This window comes from Solanum lycopersicum, chromosome 5 (assembly GCF_036512215.1).
Source record: "Solanum lycopersicum chromosome 5, SLM_r2.1".
In the NCBI taxonomy this organism is placed as follows: Eukaryota; Viridiplantae; Streptophyta; class Magnoliopsida; order Solanales; family Solanaceae; genus Solanum; species Solanum lycopersicum.
The window spans coordinates 17,723,821-17,739,692 of record NC_090804.1 but is presented as its reverse complement, the minus strand read 5'-3'; the positions used below and the strand labels follow the sequence as shown (position 1 = coordinate 17,739,692).

Here is a 15,872-nt window from a genome sequence, read left to right as displayed (position 1 = left end):
AACTTGATCTTTATATCATTTGAAACTTGTTCGTGATTCAGGGTATTACGCGTTCACTGTCCGTCTAACGATTCATTTAATACTGTAAATTTTTGGGGTACATAAATTCATGTCATCTCACATACATCAGACACATATGGGACACATGAGGACTCTGAATGTCCATATCTTATGTATTCTTCTCCCTTTAGAAATTTGATAAGATGCGGAAAGACTTCTTCAGAAAACTACTTCTCAGGATACACATTCTTCCACTATTTCTAGTTCAATGAGATGAACAAGTGATAAATTTTCTAGTTTTTGTAGTACAGTTTGTTCAGCTCCCTTGAGATTTTTGCAAATGTTTTCCTCTATAGCCACGACAATATCACATACTTTAAGACTATCACTCTTTCAGATATGTTTAGTTGCTGACATCGGAAAACTAGACACATCTTTTATTGAAAAGAGTTTACTTCAAGGATAGCTCAGTTTGAAGTCATCCATAGAATTACAATCCACGTATGATACTGTTTTCTGAGTACAAACTTTATGCACTTCCAAGGTCTTTTATATTTAGCAGGCTAATAGTAGAAGAGTGTGAAGGATTAACAGGGTTAAAATGAGTCCTAAGGAACCCTAGTTTTCAAAATGATTGAAGATACATGAGTGTTTTTGTCATTAATAATTATCTGACTTGTTCTCTCTTACTGGGTCTTTTAAATATATAGTCCAAATGCATAAGGATAAAAGGGTTTAAAGGTAAATTCTCAAGGAACTATCTGATTTTCAAAATTATCACTGTCTTATAAGACGAGTTTGATGCCAAAGCAGGCTTTTACATCTATGCAGTTTGGTCATTTTTAGATGATATAAAATCACATGATTGGCTTAATAACATTTGAGCTGATTCAAAATCATCAAAAAATTCAAAAATAAATCATCAAAACAATTAGTGGTTGTTTGGTAGCTAATTAGAATTATACCGGTATTAGCAATGCATGAATTAGTTACAAGGTAATTTATGTATTTTTTGATGACCAAACAACGAGATAATTTATGTATACTTGCATAAAATAATACTTAGATTCTCTTGTAACTTATACGAGTATTATTTATGCATGTTTCTAAATCGCAAATCAATCACCGTTTTAATTTGATACATGAATAACTTACCTCATAACCAACTACCAAACATGGTATTGGTTATGCAATATTTGATACCTGCATAACTCACTTCCAATTCAGCTACCAAATGAACCCTTATTTATTACACCTAGCAACTTCTTGAGCTCTCCTTCAGGCTTTAACTAATTAACTTTATTTCTTTTTATTGTCTATGATCCATATTATATGGTATTTTTAACTTTTATTTTTACTTCTAATATAAATGTTCTGTTACATAATCAAGAAAACATTATTTTCATTTTTTTGAAATACCCTTAGTTAGATAAGTAAATTTTGACATAATGAAAAAATCATATTAAATGGGTACAGTTTTATCAAGGATAATTTAGAACATATTCATCTTTTTAGGAAAAAGTGAATTTCTTATGCAGTGATCAGTCAAAGCGATTAGAAGATATCTATGATGCTTTAAATTAAAACCATTTGTTTTATTGCTCAAAATTCTCCCATATTTTATCCTAACTAAGCACTAATACATTTGATTATGTTATTTCTTGTTCTTTTTATTATAAATGGCATTTGATTTCTAAAGTTTGACTGCTAATACAGTTCTTAGAGAAGACAAATGTGAATATCACTGTATTTTAAAAATATTAAATACTGCAACAGAAACTACGAAACTTCAGCTTATGGTGATTCGGCCTGTGCAGAGCAATAACTTCCCCTTTTTTAGTAGTCATAGATAAGCAGGTTATCTTTCGTATTAAAATTATCAGATGAGTAAAGAAAGCAGCCAACAGTAGTGGTTATAATTTCTATTCTAGGAAAATAGAATGAACAATTCTAATTGGTGCTAAAACTGTTAAAAAAACCTGTTATTAAAACTCCAACTTATACTTGATTTGCTTGTGGTTTCAGGTATCCAACATTTTTTGATGATATTGCTGCACGCCTGCTTCCAGTCATCCCCCTTATCATATATAGACTCATTGAAAATGACGCTATGGATGCGGCTGATAGAATTCTTCAAGTTTATTCACCCTTCCTTCATTACTATCCTCTGAACTTTACGTTTGTTCGTGATATACTTTCTTATTTCTATGGTCATCTTCCTGGAAAGCTAATACTCCGTATACTGAATATCTTAGATATTAAAAAGGTGATGGTGGTTGATGCTCCGTAACTTGCTAGTTTGTTTTACCTTCTCTTTTAGTAATTATTGAATCATTCTCTTTTTCTTTTCTTCTATGCAGATACCATTTTCAGAGTCATTCCCGCAACATATCAACTCATCAAATGCAGCCATGTGCCCACCATTGGACTACTTCGCTACTCTTTTGTTAGGACTGGTGAATCATGTTATTCCCGCTTTAAATAATAGCTCCAAATGTGCAGTGATGGGAGATTTTGCAAATAATTCTACCCGTGCTCCCCATGGAAAGATCCCAGCAACATCACAATCTGGGACAACTAATTCTTTTGACGGGCAGAAACCTTATTATCAGATGCAAGACCCTGGGATATCCACCCAGCTTACTCTTGAAACAGCTGTCATAGAATTACTTTCTCTTCCTGTTTCACCATCACAGATTGTCTCATCTCTAGTTCAAATTGTTGTTCACATACAACCAACCCTTGTTCAATCCAGCAATGGGCTTCATGGAGCTCCTGGTAGTTCAGGACAAGGCTCTATTTTGCCTACTTCTCCTTCAGGAGGAAGCACTGATTCTTTGGGTGCAACTAGGACGACTCCATCACTTTCAGGATTGAATACTTCTAATTTTGTTTCACGCAGTGGTTATACTTGCCAGCAGCTGTCTTGCTTGTTAATCCAAGCATGTGGTCTTCTTTTGGCACAACTTCCTCCAGAATTTCATGTGCAGCTATATGTTGAAGCTGCACGCATAATAAAAGAAAGTTGGTGGCTTACTGATGCTAAAAGGTCTGTGGGTGAATTAGAATCGGCTGTTAGTTATGCTCTACTAGATCCCACCTGGGCTGCACAGGATAATACCTCAACAGCCATTGGTATGCTTTCTTAACCAATCTGGTATAGCTATACTTGTTTATTTGCCCACTCCCTTTTTTCTCTCTATCGATTGACCTCTATTGATTAGTTTGCTGATCATGAAAATCCAAAAATTCTAGGTGAAAAAAAGTAGGTAAAAATAATGATCTTGGACTCTGAAGTAATGTGTCATACCGGTTTTAGTTCCATATTATTTAACTACTCATATGTAGACTTCAAAAGAACAATACAGACATTTTTACTGCTTGAAGTTAACAGAAACCAGAGGAAAATGTTTCTATTAACAGAATTTTGATTATAAAAATAAAAAAAAGTAAAAGAAAAGGAGTAGCAAAACTTGATGATACGCCACTTTCTCCTCCAACCTTCCCCTTGCTGATTCTCTTCGATCTCCTGTTCATCCTCCTACTGCTTTCACCAGAGAAAACATGTTCAAGTTATTCAAACTAAACATCTGCTTACTAGTAGAATGTTAGGAAACAAAGATAATCATATCCTCTGTCAATTTGTAAATAATCCAGTTTCTGATTTTTCAGTAGAAAATCTATCAAGATTGCCCATGATGCTGGAAGTTGAATGAATAGAAATGTTATGTAGTTGGAAAAATTTAGAGGCAAGCCAATCAGGTTGCTATACTTCTAAAAAGCTTGTGCCAACACTATAACATCAAGTTCGAAAGAACATCGTCATCTTGAGATATCAGGTGCTCGACCTACAATGTGTTGTGGCTTTCTTTATGATTTACCGTCTAATTTTTCAAACTTTAACTTTGGGAATGTCGTGCCTCCCCTCCCCCCACCCAAAAAAAAAAAAGAAAAGAAAAAGAACAACTTGTGGTGAAAAATTGTTCTTCCATCCAGTCTTTTGTCTTGCCTTGAGCAGCTAATAGCATCTCGAATGTCACAACTGGCTATGGTACAAGCTCAGACGTTCTATTCCAAATATCAACCACAACGTGGTCCTTGCCTTGCTTGTACTCAATACATAATCAAATATAACCAAGATATCCTGCCACCTACCTTGCTTCACTATGAACTTCTTGTGGTTGGAAATAGCTAGTGGCCACATTGTCGGCCTTGACCATGAACTTTGATGCAAACAAATAATTTCTTTAGGATGGCTTTCATCTTCTTCTCTCATATGGTATAAGTTTCTGTTTCAGCTGTCATGTTTGCTCCCTTCTTTGTCTTCTTATACCTTTCACTATTCCTCTTGTTCTCCTCGTCTAACCTTTCCACTAGTATTGTGTACGCAAACTTCTTGGTCTCCAACTTTTTCGTGGACCTGTCCATTCCACCGAAAATCCCCTTGATGCTCACTATTATGCCCACAAGAGTTGCCCCTCAATACCCCTTAATACCTCTGTACTTGCTTCCTTGACACAACAATCTATTGTAGCCCACTTACTATTAGCGGTTTTGCTATCTCCCAAGGCCCATTTGCCACCAACTTCGTCCCAATCTCATGAGCTCTAACCCTAGTATAAGGCCTCCCTATCTAATCTTTGGCTGATTACATGCAACCTCCTACTCCTTCTTCCTCTTCCTCATGGCATCTAAATCCAATGACAAGTGTATGTTGGGTTGTAAGATTCTCGCTCGGAATAACCTTGCCGTCTTTAGAATTGGGGACTATTGTTATGGGTGTTAAGATACAAATTATGTATTGTATATTACAACATTTTTTGTTTGAGAAAGGTAATGTTAATTTTATATATCCATAGGTATACTACATCAAAGTGTAGTCCCCCTCCAAAAAGTTTTACTTATATCATTCCTAGGGTCTTCTAGGTACAACCAGTCAGTAATATTAAGAACATTTTCAGCATCTCCTATCACTACTTGCTTACACCAAAAATAATAAAGCCCTAGGCAATAATTAGTCTTTATCTTCTGGATATTGTTCTGTTTTCCTTCAAAACATCTTTGATTCCTTTCCTTCCAATTGTCCACCAAATGCAAGCTGGGACAGTACTCCATCTCTTCTCATTTTTTCTTGCATTTCCATCCTTGTTCCAGCATTGTAGGACTTCTATAATACTCCCAGGCTTTGTCCACTTAATCTTCCTCTTTTGGATGAACATCTGCCACTAGTCCATTTGCAATGTTAAAAGAGATGGTTGACTGTCTCGACCTGTTGTTCACATAGATAGAAACTAGAACGTTGAGTGGGTTTCCTCTTGTTTAAGTTTTCATGTGTCAAGGTGCCTGCTTTGCCAAGAGCCATGTGAAGTAATTCACCTTTTTGTGATTTTCTGTTCTCCAGATCATCCTCCAGGGCCGTCTGCATGCTGCTCCTCCATAGACCTGAGTTCTCTGTATGCTGATTTTACAGTAAACTCTCCCTCTTCCATACTAGTCAATCTTTCTCTCTTGTCAGCTTGGTAGTCATTTGCATTGTATCATGAAATCTTGCTATGGTTGTCATCTCCCAATCATTTAGGCCCCTTCTTAGATACAGGTTCCACCCTTGTCCTGTCCATAACTCTGCCACTGTTGCTTCTTGTCCTTGGCTCAAACTATGTAGTACAGGGAAAGCATGTTTGAGTGCTTCCTGTCCACACCAATGTCATTCCAAAAAGCTACTTTTTCTCCATTGCGCACCTTGCAGCTTGTTCTCTCTTTAACCAGCTGCCACAGGTTCCTGATAGACCTCCATACACTACAGTTGTAAGGGTTGGTGAACACCTCGTCCATTTATCCTCCATGCCAAATTTTTCTATTATTACTTCCTTCCATAGAGATACTTCTGGTTTGACAAATTTCCACAACCATTTGATCATCAAACTTTTGTTTTGGGTTTTCAGTTCCCTGATATTGAGTCCACCCCCTCTCTTACTTACCAGCAACTCCTCCCATTTGACCAATTGGGACTTTCTCTTATCTTCGCTTCCATGCCATAGGAAGTTCCTCCTAATCACATCCAACCTCCTGGTTACCTTGGCTGGTATAGGGAATAATGACATCATGTACGAGGGAAGGGCATTTATGACAGTGTTAACTAGAGTTAGTCTGCCACCTGAAGATAAATATTGACACTTCCAGTTTGCAAGCTTCCTTTCACATTTCTCAAATACTCCACTCCATATTTCTTTTGACTTGCTCTTAGACCCCAAAGGCATTCCCAAGTAGGTTGTTGGTAATTCACCCACTTTCCCTCCTAGTATGTTGGTTAATTCTTCAATATTGATCACTATGTTGACCGGATAGATGAAACTCTTGCTGCAGTTTATGTGCAGACCTGAAACAGCCTCAAAAATATTGAAGATGACCTTCAAAATCAACATCTACTCCTCTACTGCAAAAAACTAGAGTATCATCTGCATATTGTAGATGAGTAATCTCTAGGTTATTTCTTGTGTTATTTCCCACTTGGAAACCTCTTATGCAGCCCTTTACTTTTGCTGTCTGGAATAGGTTGTTTAGTCCTTCCATGGCTAAGATAAAGAGAAAGGGGGATAAGGGGTCCCCTTATGTCAGACCTCTATATGATAAGAAAAAGCTCATGACATGGGTTTCTATTAATCAGAATAGAGTCCATTTTAGCCATTTTGGTCCAAATCCTATCCTATGTAATAGATTCATCAAAAAGTTCCAATCCAAATGATCAAATGCCTTCTGGATATCCAATTTACATAGGACCCTTGTTGCTTGTCTCTCTCCCTGGAGTCTACACTTTCATTGGCTATAAATAGTGCATCCCTTTCTTGAAAAAAGCCATTTGTTGACTATCCACTAGCTTATGTATCACTTTTTTCAATCTTCCGGCCAATAGTTTTGCAATTATCTTGTACACTCCTTATATTAGACTTATTGGTCTGAAGTCATTTACAGTTTGTTAGGATCATTGTTACTCATTGTTTCATAATGTATTGTTTTATATTGTACTCTATTGCATTGTATTGTATGGTAAATACAATGTTTGACTAGATTATATTGTTTATTGTTGTTTAATAACATTTTAATTGTTTGGTTTGAATTGTATCGTACTGTATTGTAATTTATAAATTTACTTAAATATCCTTAATTGTTCTAAGGTAAGAGGTTTGACTAAGTCTAAATTATTAAGGTAAAGGGTAAAATAGTATCTTGAAATATTATGTAAATATATAATTGGAAAAATAAATTAAGTAACAATGGGAACACACCAAATTGGTTGTTCCATTAAATAGGAAGTTCCATTGTTAAGTAACAACGAAATTTAACAATACAGTACAATATATTTTAAGTAACAATCAAAACAGACATTGTAGGTATAGTAACGATACAATACAATACAATGGATAACAATGATCCAAACATAGTGTTAGTTCCACAGCCCCCGTCTTTTTTGGTATCGAGGTCACAAAAGTAGCACTTATACTCTTCTCGAATACCCTATCCTCATGGAAGTTTTGAATTACTTCCACCACTTCTTTTTTGATGACTTCTCATAATTGGCTAAAGAAAGCCATGGAGAAACCATCTGGGCCAGGGGCCTTGTCAACGACACAGGCTTTGATGCCTTCTAGGATTTCCTGTGCTTCCAAAAGGGGCCATCAATTGGTTATTGTCATCTTATCAATCGTAGGGCACCCTAACATTTCTAAGTCTGGTCTCCAGTCCTAGGTTTCAGCATATAACTTCTCATAGTACTCTGTGATCTCCTTTTGTATCTCAGCGGGCTCAGTCAATATCTCATCTCCGACTTTAATCTTATCAATAGTGTTGACTCTTCTATTGCTGTTTCGTGGAAGAAGCTTGTATTCCTATCCCTCTGTTTAAGCCATATTGCCCTAGATCTCCTCTGTTCCATGTTGTTTCCTCTTTTTTTGCTATCTCCTCAAACCCAACAGTAAGAGCCAATTTGGAAGCTATCTCCTCTTCCTCCAAAATTCTCTGGTCCTGTATCATTTCAAATTCCACTAACTGGTTTAGTACCAATTGCTTCTGTTGACTCAGATTGCCTTGAGTGGTCTTGCTCCACTCTTTCAACTTAGCTTTCAAGGCCCTTAGCTTTGCTACAAGTACAAAGTCTGGTTTTTCATGGAAGCGAAAATACTCCCACCAGATCATAATTCTATCATTGAATCCATCAGTAGTCAACCACCAATTTTCAAACTTGAAATATGATTTGGTTGTCCCCATTCTCCACATTGTAGGATTAATGGGGAGTGATTAGAGACCATTCTCTGTAAGACAAATTGTTTAATGTTCCTGAAATTTGAGTCCCATTCTTTAGAGATCAGAAACCTGTCTAGCCTTGCTACTGTGGAGTGTCTGTCACCTCTTCTCCAAGTGAACTCTCCCCCTTGCTAAATCTAAGTCCATTAATTCCATGTCTTCAATGAACTCTGATAGCTCTATCATTGCCCTATTGATTTTGTTACAGTTGTACTTCTCAAAAGGATACCTCACAATGTTGAAGTCCCCACATAGGACCCAAGGGCCCGTGAATAGACCTCTTGTTGTCCTTAACTCCCACCAAGTTTCTTCCCTTTCTGCTCTATCATTCGGTGCGTAGACACCTGTTAGATGCCATTTTAAAATCCAGATTCTCCCTAGAGAAACAAACAAAAACTGAATACGCATCCACACTACTCACTTCCCCATCCCATCTTCTTTTATCCCACATAATTATTATGCCTCCCTTGGTCCCACTAGCTTCGAGTTGCACGTAATCTGCCCACCTACTACCCCAGATTTCCTTAACTTCATTAGCAATCTCCCCCTCCATTTTTGTCTCTTGAAAACATACCACATCTGCTTTCCAAGTTCTTATCATGTTCCTGATAATATTCCTTTTCCTCCCACAATTCAGACCCTCACATTCCATGACACAATGTTTAAATTCATTGATCCATAATGGCCAAACCCTTCCCCTCCATTTTTGTCTCTTGAAAACATACCACATCTGCTTTCCAAGTTCTTATCATGTTCCTGATAATATTCCTTTTCCTCCCACAATTCAGACCCTCACATTCCATGACACAATGTTTAAATTCATTGATCCATAATGGCCAAACCCTTCCCCCCCCCCCTCCCCCCCCCCCCCCCCCCCTTTCCTTTACCTCTAGTACCATTGGTATAGAACTTAGAATCCAATTGCAGCCTTTTTAGTTCTAATATTCCTTTCCTCTTCTCTGTTGTTTGTTTACTCTGTTACCCTGTTTCCTTGTTTATTGCTATCGATATTCATAAACTACTCCTTCGCCTCTCCTCACACCCTTTGAAATTAACCCCAAATTCCGAGCTTAGTTTGATTATATTTTGCTGTATCCAATCCGAAGTGCTCATGTCTTCTTCTTGAAATTGGATACCTAATGGAATAGCTTCCTCTATACCTCCGTAGCTCCTTCTAAATTCTCCTCCTCCAGTGGTTGTACAATTACCGTTATACTCTTCTCCCCCAATTCTTCTCTATTCATGACTGCCATTTCCACACTCTGTCTCGCGACTTCCAGTTCCCCTCGGCCTCTATTCCATTGCGTGATCTGGCGTTGAATTTATTTTCCTTTGCTTTGTTTGCTGATATCTCGATATTTATTTTATCTACAAGATACGTTATTGATGTTGGGGCTCTAGAATTTTCCACAACAATTGGGTGCAAAAAATTTTGGCCCAAAGTTTTTGGGCCCAAAAGTTCGTTTTGAGCTAATTTTTTCCTGCTATACACATTATTTTCCCCTCCTGTAAATCTCAGGCCCACTTGCATGCGAGTCCCCTCAATTGAAGTCCCCACGTGCCCATCCACCTTTTTCGCCGGTTGAGCCTCCTTTATCTTCTGCAAACGCTGATCCTGGGTATTGACCAGTGTGTATTTGCCTTTCTCCTCTCTCCTCTCCTCTGATAGTCTTACTGTAACTGGAGCTTTGCACCACACCGGGATGATGTAAGTGAAGCCATCACATGTTGCTTCTACCTCTCTGGGAATCCTCTCACCATCGCTTCGTACTTTGATTCTGGCCCAATGAAGGTGATTCTTTAGAGAAGTCTCATCCTCCGTCTTGATAAAGCCTCCACATATAGTAGCGATCTCCTTGAATACTTTTTGTGACCACAAATTCATAGGTAAACCCAGCAACCTAATCCATACCCAATCTCTCCTTACCTCTGCCGGCCAGCAGCCTGTCGTTCGTTTCTACCATTCAAGCCCCACTTCATCTTCCTCCACACCCACTTACCTGTTAAGACATGCTCTGCTACCACTTTGTATTGCAATTCAAACATGAAATACCCATCATGCATGGCATACACTTTGACTTGTATCACCAACTTCCACGAATTACAAGCCGATCTTCTTACATCGTTCAAACTAGGGGTTTCGTCTGCTTGGCATTGAAATTTTCCTATGATGCACCTATTCAAGAGATCATTGAATGGTTGCGATTCACCACCTGTGATTCTTACTTTGTTCGCTGTACTCTGTATTTCGGCCTTATCTGTTGCCTCCGTCATCCATCTATCTTGGAAGAGGACTTCTTTTTAAGACTTGTGAAGCTGTTTTCTGTCCTTCACTGCTGTTCCCTGTGTTTTGATTGGCTCATAAATGAACCCAACAATCTTGTGAGCTATATTCCCCCAGCCTTTTTTGGGTGTGGACTCCGGAGTTATTATGACAGACTTGTTTTGACCTTGTAATGCTATAAAGCTGATGTATCTTCCACTTGCATTGTATTTAAGAGTGCAATAAAATTCTGCAAAGTGGTCTTTCATGTTCCACCTCTTTACTGTCCTTCCGTGTGTCTTTAAAGCCTCAATAAATACTGCAACTAACCATTTCAGGACTTTAATGCTAACTTTCACTCCTCTCATTAATTTTCTTTTACGCTCCACCCATTCAAACCATTTTCCACCCTCGTCTTTGCATCTCGTAATGTCGTAGGACTCGAACCCTGCATTGTAATAGATGATATCCTCCCCTATTGGGTGTGGTCCGGAGCCTTGCCGGATCCACCCATCTGAAACCTTGAGTTTGAATAATTTAAGCTAAAAGCTGACAGATCTCAATTAAAGTGCCTGGTATGTATTTGACAGTTTATTGAATTTATTAAATTGACACTAGTATAATTAAAATCTGTGTGAACACTTCATATTTTTTTCATAAGTTATCCATATAATAGCAAAGCTCTTCTATTTTATGTAAATATAATATGATATATGCGAGAAATAAAGGAAAAGAATATTATTGAATTGTTGTTTCTAGATTATTACAGAGACACCCTATGTATAGACACTTCAATAGACACCTTTTCCATCTAGGACACTACAATACAATCCTTTTCTAAGTTGGACACTACATACTAAGGATTGTATGTACCTATTACTATCCTAACAATATTTCTAGTCGAACTATATTTCTAAGGTCTTAGATGTAGTCAAAGCACCCAAGCTAGGTTAACCATATCTAGTGTGGATCCCATAGCCACACCCAAATCGTGTAGTTTCGACACGGGCACGATGATGATTTTGATAGATTTAAGAAGCATAGGTTTTAATTATTTCGGGCGTAACTGACACTCCAATCCATTACTAAGCATCATTCTAGGGGGACCTTAATTTAGTCTCTTCCTAATCTTTCATTAAATATTACCCCTAAAGCAGTTCAAGGTTTTGTTCCTTGAACAATCATCTCAATGAAAAAAAAATGCTCGAACAAACATCCGCTTCTCGCCTCAAGTTACCTGCATTTGAGCGCAAATGTGATCGCATCATTGGACCCAACTTATGTTGACATACTGAAGTGCATTAACCCTCACCTTACTTCAGTCGTTTTAAGCGAAAAGTGATTGTGTTTCATAACACTGCATTTGAGGTAGCTATATTATTGCATCATGCTTTTCTTTCAACAGTATTCTTTTTCCTTTTCTACTTACAATTTAGCTGCTATTTGCCTTTCTTAACATTGTCTTTTGCTTCATGGAATTTCGGTCCACTGATTTTATCGTTGGTCTTTTAGGTAATATTGTCGCACTGCTACATGCTTTCTTCTGTAACCTCCCACAAGAATGGCTCGAGGGAACTCATCTTATCATTAAGCACCTTAGGCCTGTGACATCTGTTGCAGTATTAAGAATATCATTTCGCATTATGGGTCCCTTGCTTCCGAGGTTGGTAAACGCTCATACCCTTTTCAGTAAGGTACAACTTCTTTCGAGTTTATGTTCATTTTACTCTTAATGTAGGATCAGTAGGGGGTTAAGGGGATTTGAATTTTGATTTACAGTATTCCAAGAAACCTAGATTATTTTCTCATCTTTTCTTAATTTCATAGGCTGAGATATTATATGCTCATGTTTGACCGTTCTCCTGCATAATAGTCCTTGTTTTGCCATGTAAAAAGAAAACATGAAAGAGCTAACTTAGTTACCAAGTATGAAGTATAAAATTCCACAATCCCTTGCCTACCCTTGTCCCCTGTCCATCCCTTCACCCGGATAATTACCTCTTAAACATCTCTGGAAGCAAACAAAAATAGATGGAAGGTGCTGGTGTTGTCTTCCCTTTCACCTCATACTCACGTGGGTTATACAAGCCTAGCTTACATTCCAACATATCAAACTGATTATGCCCATTTTAAGCACCGTGCTGCCTATATTTTATCTTAAGATGAATTAGCCACCACACCTGCTTTAGTCTCAAATATGGTACAAAGAAGTTGCTGAGTGGTGCAACAAAAATTGCTCTCAAAGGCACTTCGGTATAAGAAAGAAGTGATTTATAGTGTTAGCATTTTCAGAATTGTTAAAAATTAGGAAATTATTATTGTGGGAAGTCCCCATTCATTACATATATCGGAATGATTTAGAGTTCTTAAGTTGGGGTTTGGCTGTGTAACAAATGGTTTTTACTTTATTTGTAGTTTTTGCAGTTGGAGTTGTGTTTGGGCACACGTTTTACAAAGAATATTTAGAATTCATGTACCTTTTCTAGATATGGTTTATACTCCCCAATTTCTACAAACTAGAAAAATCACCCAACTTGACTAATTATCCTAAAACATACCTTCAAATCTGCTCTAAAAGAGTAATATCTCAAAATAGATAGTCACATAATGTCATAGATTAGATCCATACACGAGCTACTACATGCTATTACGAATATTTTTGACTTTATTTGGGATTTTAAAGTCGAGTTGAAGATGGATTTGTGTGATTATAATGTTTGTAAATAATATTTCGTTGTTTGAATGTTCTTTTCCTAAAAAGACATGAAATTGTATTTGGAATTTTCATGGACAAACATTGATTTTGAAAAAAATGAAATAATTCTTCAGGAAAAAAAGGGTAAAATTCTAAGTCCAAATGCTTCCTAAAATTTTGTCATTAGAGAAAGAATTACTTTACTTTTCAGGATTACTTTTATAAATTTATTAAACCCCAGCATGCTTCTGGGAATTATCAAGAAATTCATCATTTTCATTGCCAACATCTTTTCTTTTCTCATTGTTTAACATATAATTAAGCCCTCTAAGATCTTGATGGAGACACAAGTAGCTTCCACTACCAGCAGACATTGCCGACCAATTGCCAACAATTTTCTTGCATCTTGCAATCCGAAATGAAGACAATTTATTGAAGTTAGCTTCCTTTGAAGCGGAGTGAATCAGAAGTAAGAAATAATATGTCCTGCTCTAGGAGGAAGTTCCATTGAATCAACAACTATTTATAATAGCTTTGGGATTTCAGCATCTTAAGAAAAAGAGGAGATTTCTTTGTTTACTGGCTGCCGCAACCCTTTCTTATTCTTTTTTTGTCTCTTCTCCTTCCTTTCGGTATCTAGTACAGTTCCTCTCTCCAACAAGCGATGCATTTCTCACCTTTCAAGCATTGTTCATCTATCTGGCAGCTGTTGTGGCACCACTATTTCTTTGATGACTGACATTGCTATTACTGTGTTGTGGCACCACTATTTCATTGACGACCGACACTGCTATTACTATACGCGATCGGTGTCACTCCTCTCATCGTATTTCCATCAGAGTCAAATTTTTAAATTTCTACTTTGAACTTCTTATTCTCTACTCTAAAAATTTCTTTACTAGATCCAAGGGTTTGAGTCCCTACCCTGAAAGTTCTTTCTTTTTAATCTGATAAATTTCTGTCTCGCTTCTATTACTTCTTTCTCTAGTTCTTTTTCTACTTATAAAAAAGGTTCTCTTTTATCCAAAAGTTCTTGTACTTCTGTTTTGATCAAAAAATAGGACTATCTCCTTCCAAATAAAACATCTTAATTTCACACGCAAGTAGAACAAAAAAAAGTCATCTTGTTCTTCATGTTCTAAAAGAAATGTCGTAGTTCAGACCAATGAAACTAGAATCCTATCTTCACTAGATGCAAGAGGGATCAAAGCCTTATTCTACTATCCTAACCAGCGTTGATTATTACGACTAGGGGTGTTTGAGGTTCTGATTAAGTCAAACATTTTCCCCAATGGAAATTAAACCAATTAAGGTACCTTTGCAAATATTGGAAACAAATCAAACATATTATGTTGGTTTTCTTGCTTTGTCGGGCTTATTGGCTTAGTTGGCTTTTATCATTTTTTTGAAAAATATGTACTACCAAAATAAATTACTTTTTAAGAACATATATATATATATATATATATATATATATATATAAGAAAAAAGGGTCTAATGTACGGAACCTTAACTTGCATATATGTCGGAGACTCTTTACAAGACTTGTACCCATGACCTCTTTGTCACATTGCAACAACTTTACCAGTTATTCCAAGGTTCCCCTTCCTTAAGCCATATTGAAATGAATATTAAAGTTAGTGTAGCTTTGAACTTGCATAAAAGTTTATCAACATTATTATAAAGATTTAAGTTGATATAGATTTTTGATTATGGATTTCATCAAAGACAGAGTGTCATGGAAGTATAAATATGTGTCTGTATGGAGATGTTGATCAATTGTTTCATATGTTGGAAAACAGACAGTGTCGCTGCTTTTGAATATTTTGGTGGATGTGTTTGGGAAGAACTCACAGCTGTCAGCACCTATTGAAGCAACGGAAATAAGTGATCTTATCGACTTCCTGTAAGAAAAGAAACTTCTTGTTTTTTGGTAATTGATTTGATGTATTTATTTATTTATTTTTTACACTTTTCCAATTCATACCTGAATCAGGCATCATGTTATTCATTACGAGGTGGCATCTAGTAAACCCAGATCAGAAATTTTGGCTCTTTTTGGAAGAGCAGCAGAAAATTTGCGTCCAGATGTTCAACATCTTCTTTCCCACCTCAACACTGATGTAAACACTTCGGTTTATGCAAAAATCATCCACAATGCTTAAGAATCTGCTCCTACTGTTAGGTGGTTCCTTGCTTTAATCTAGTTTGACATGCCTCACTTTGTTAATTTACTTCATCTTAATTAATAAACTAAATTAATAAAACATGAAGAGAGGAGACAAGTGTAGTCTCTATATTCTTTATTCATAATTCTCTTTTTTGATAACTACAAAGGCTATTATTATGTTGTTCCTTGGCCGCAGAAATATGAGTCGATCCGATTTCACATGGATCATCTACATTCTTTTACAACAATCCTCCTTAGATGTCCATGTAGAGAAAATGTACAGAGTTATTCGAATAATTTGCATTGCTTATTGTCTCATTGCATCCTGCTTGAAGGAAACTAGTTGTAAGTTGCTTGTAGGACCTGCTAGTAGTACTGAATAGACATCTATAATACAATGTACACATAATACTCCTTGGATGTTCATTAATAGATAAATGTTCCTC

The 15,872-nt window shown here is 36.8% G+C and overlaps 1 protein-coding gene across 2 annotated transcripts in view; it reads left to right on the top strand.

The window, feature by feature from the left end:
* Positions 1 to 15,592, top strand: part of LOC101257965 (mediator of RNA polymerase II transcription subunit 23) — a 49,861-nt gene extending 34,269 nt beyond the window's left edge. The window contains exons 17-21 of one of the 2 annotated variants that reach the window (XR_002027831.3): positions 2,026 to 2,266; positions 2,361 to 3,135; positions 12,074 to 12,224; positions 15,059 to 15,162; positions 15,253 to 15,592. Coding sequence is in view for 1 of the 2 variants with exons in the window: in XM_010322740.4 (XP_010321042.2) it covers positions 2,026 to 2,266; positions 2,361 to 3,135; positions 12,074 to 12,255; positions 15,059 to 15,162; positions 15,253 to 15,421 (1,471 nt within the window). In the remaining variant the exon portion in view is untranslated. Of the gene's footprint in view, positions 1 to 2,025; positions 2,267 to 2,360; positions 3,136 to 12,073; positions 12,256 to 15,058; positions 15,163 to 15,252 lie in introns of both variants that reach the window. The other variant, XM_010322740.4, reaches the window with a different exon arrangement.
* Positions 15,593 to 15,872: the final 280 nt, after the last annotated feature.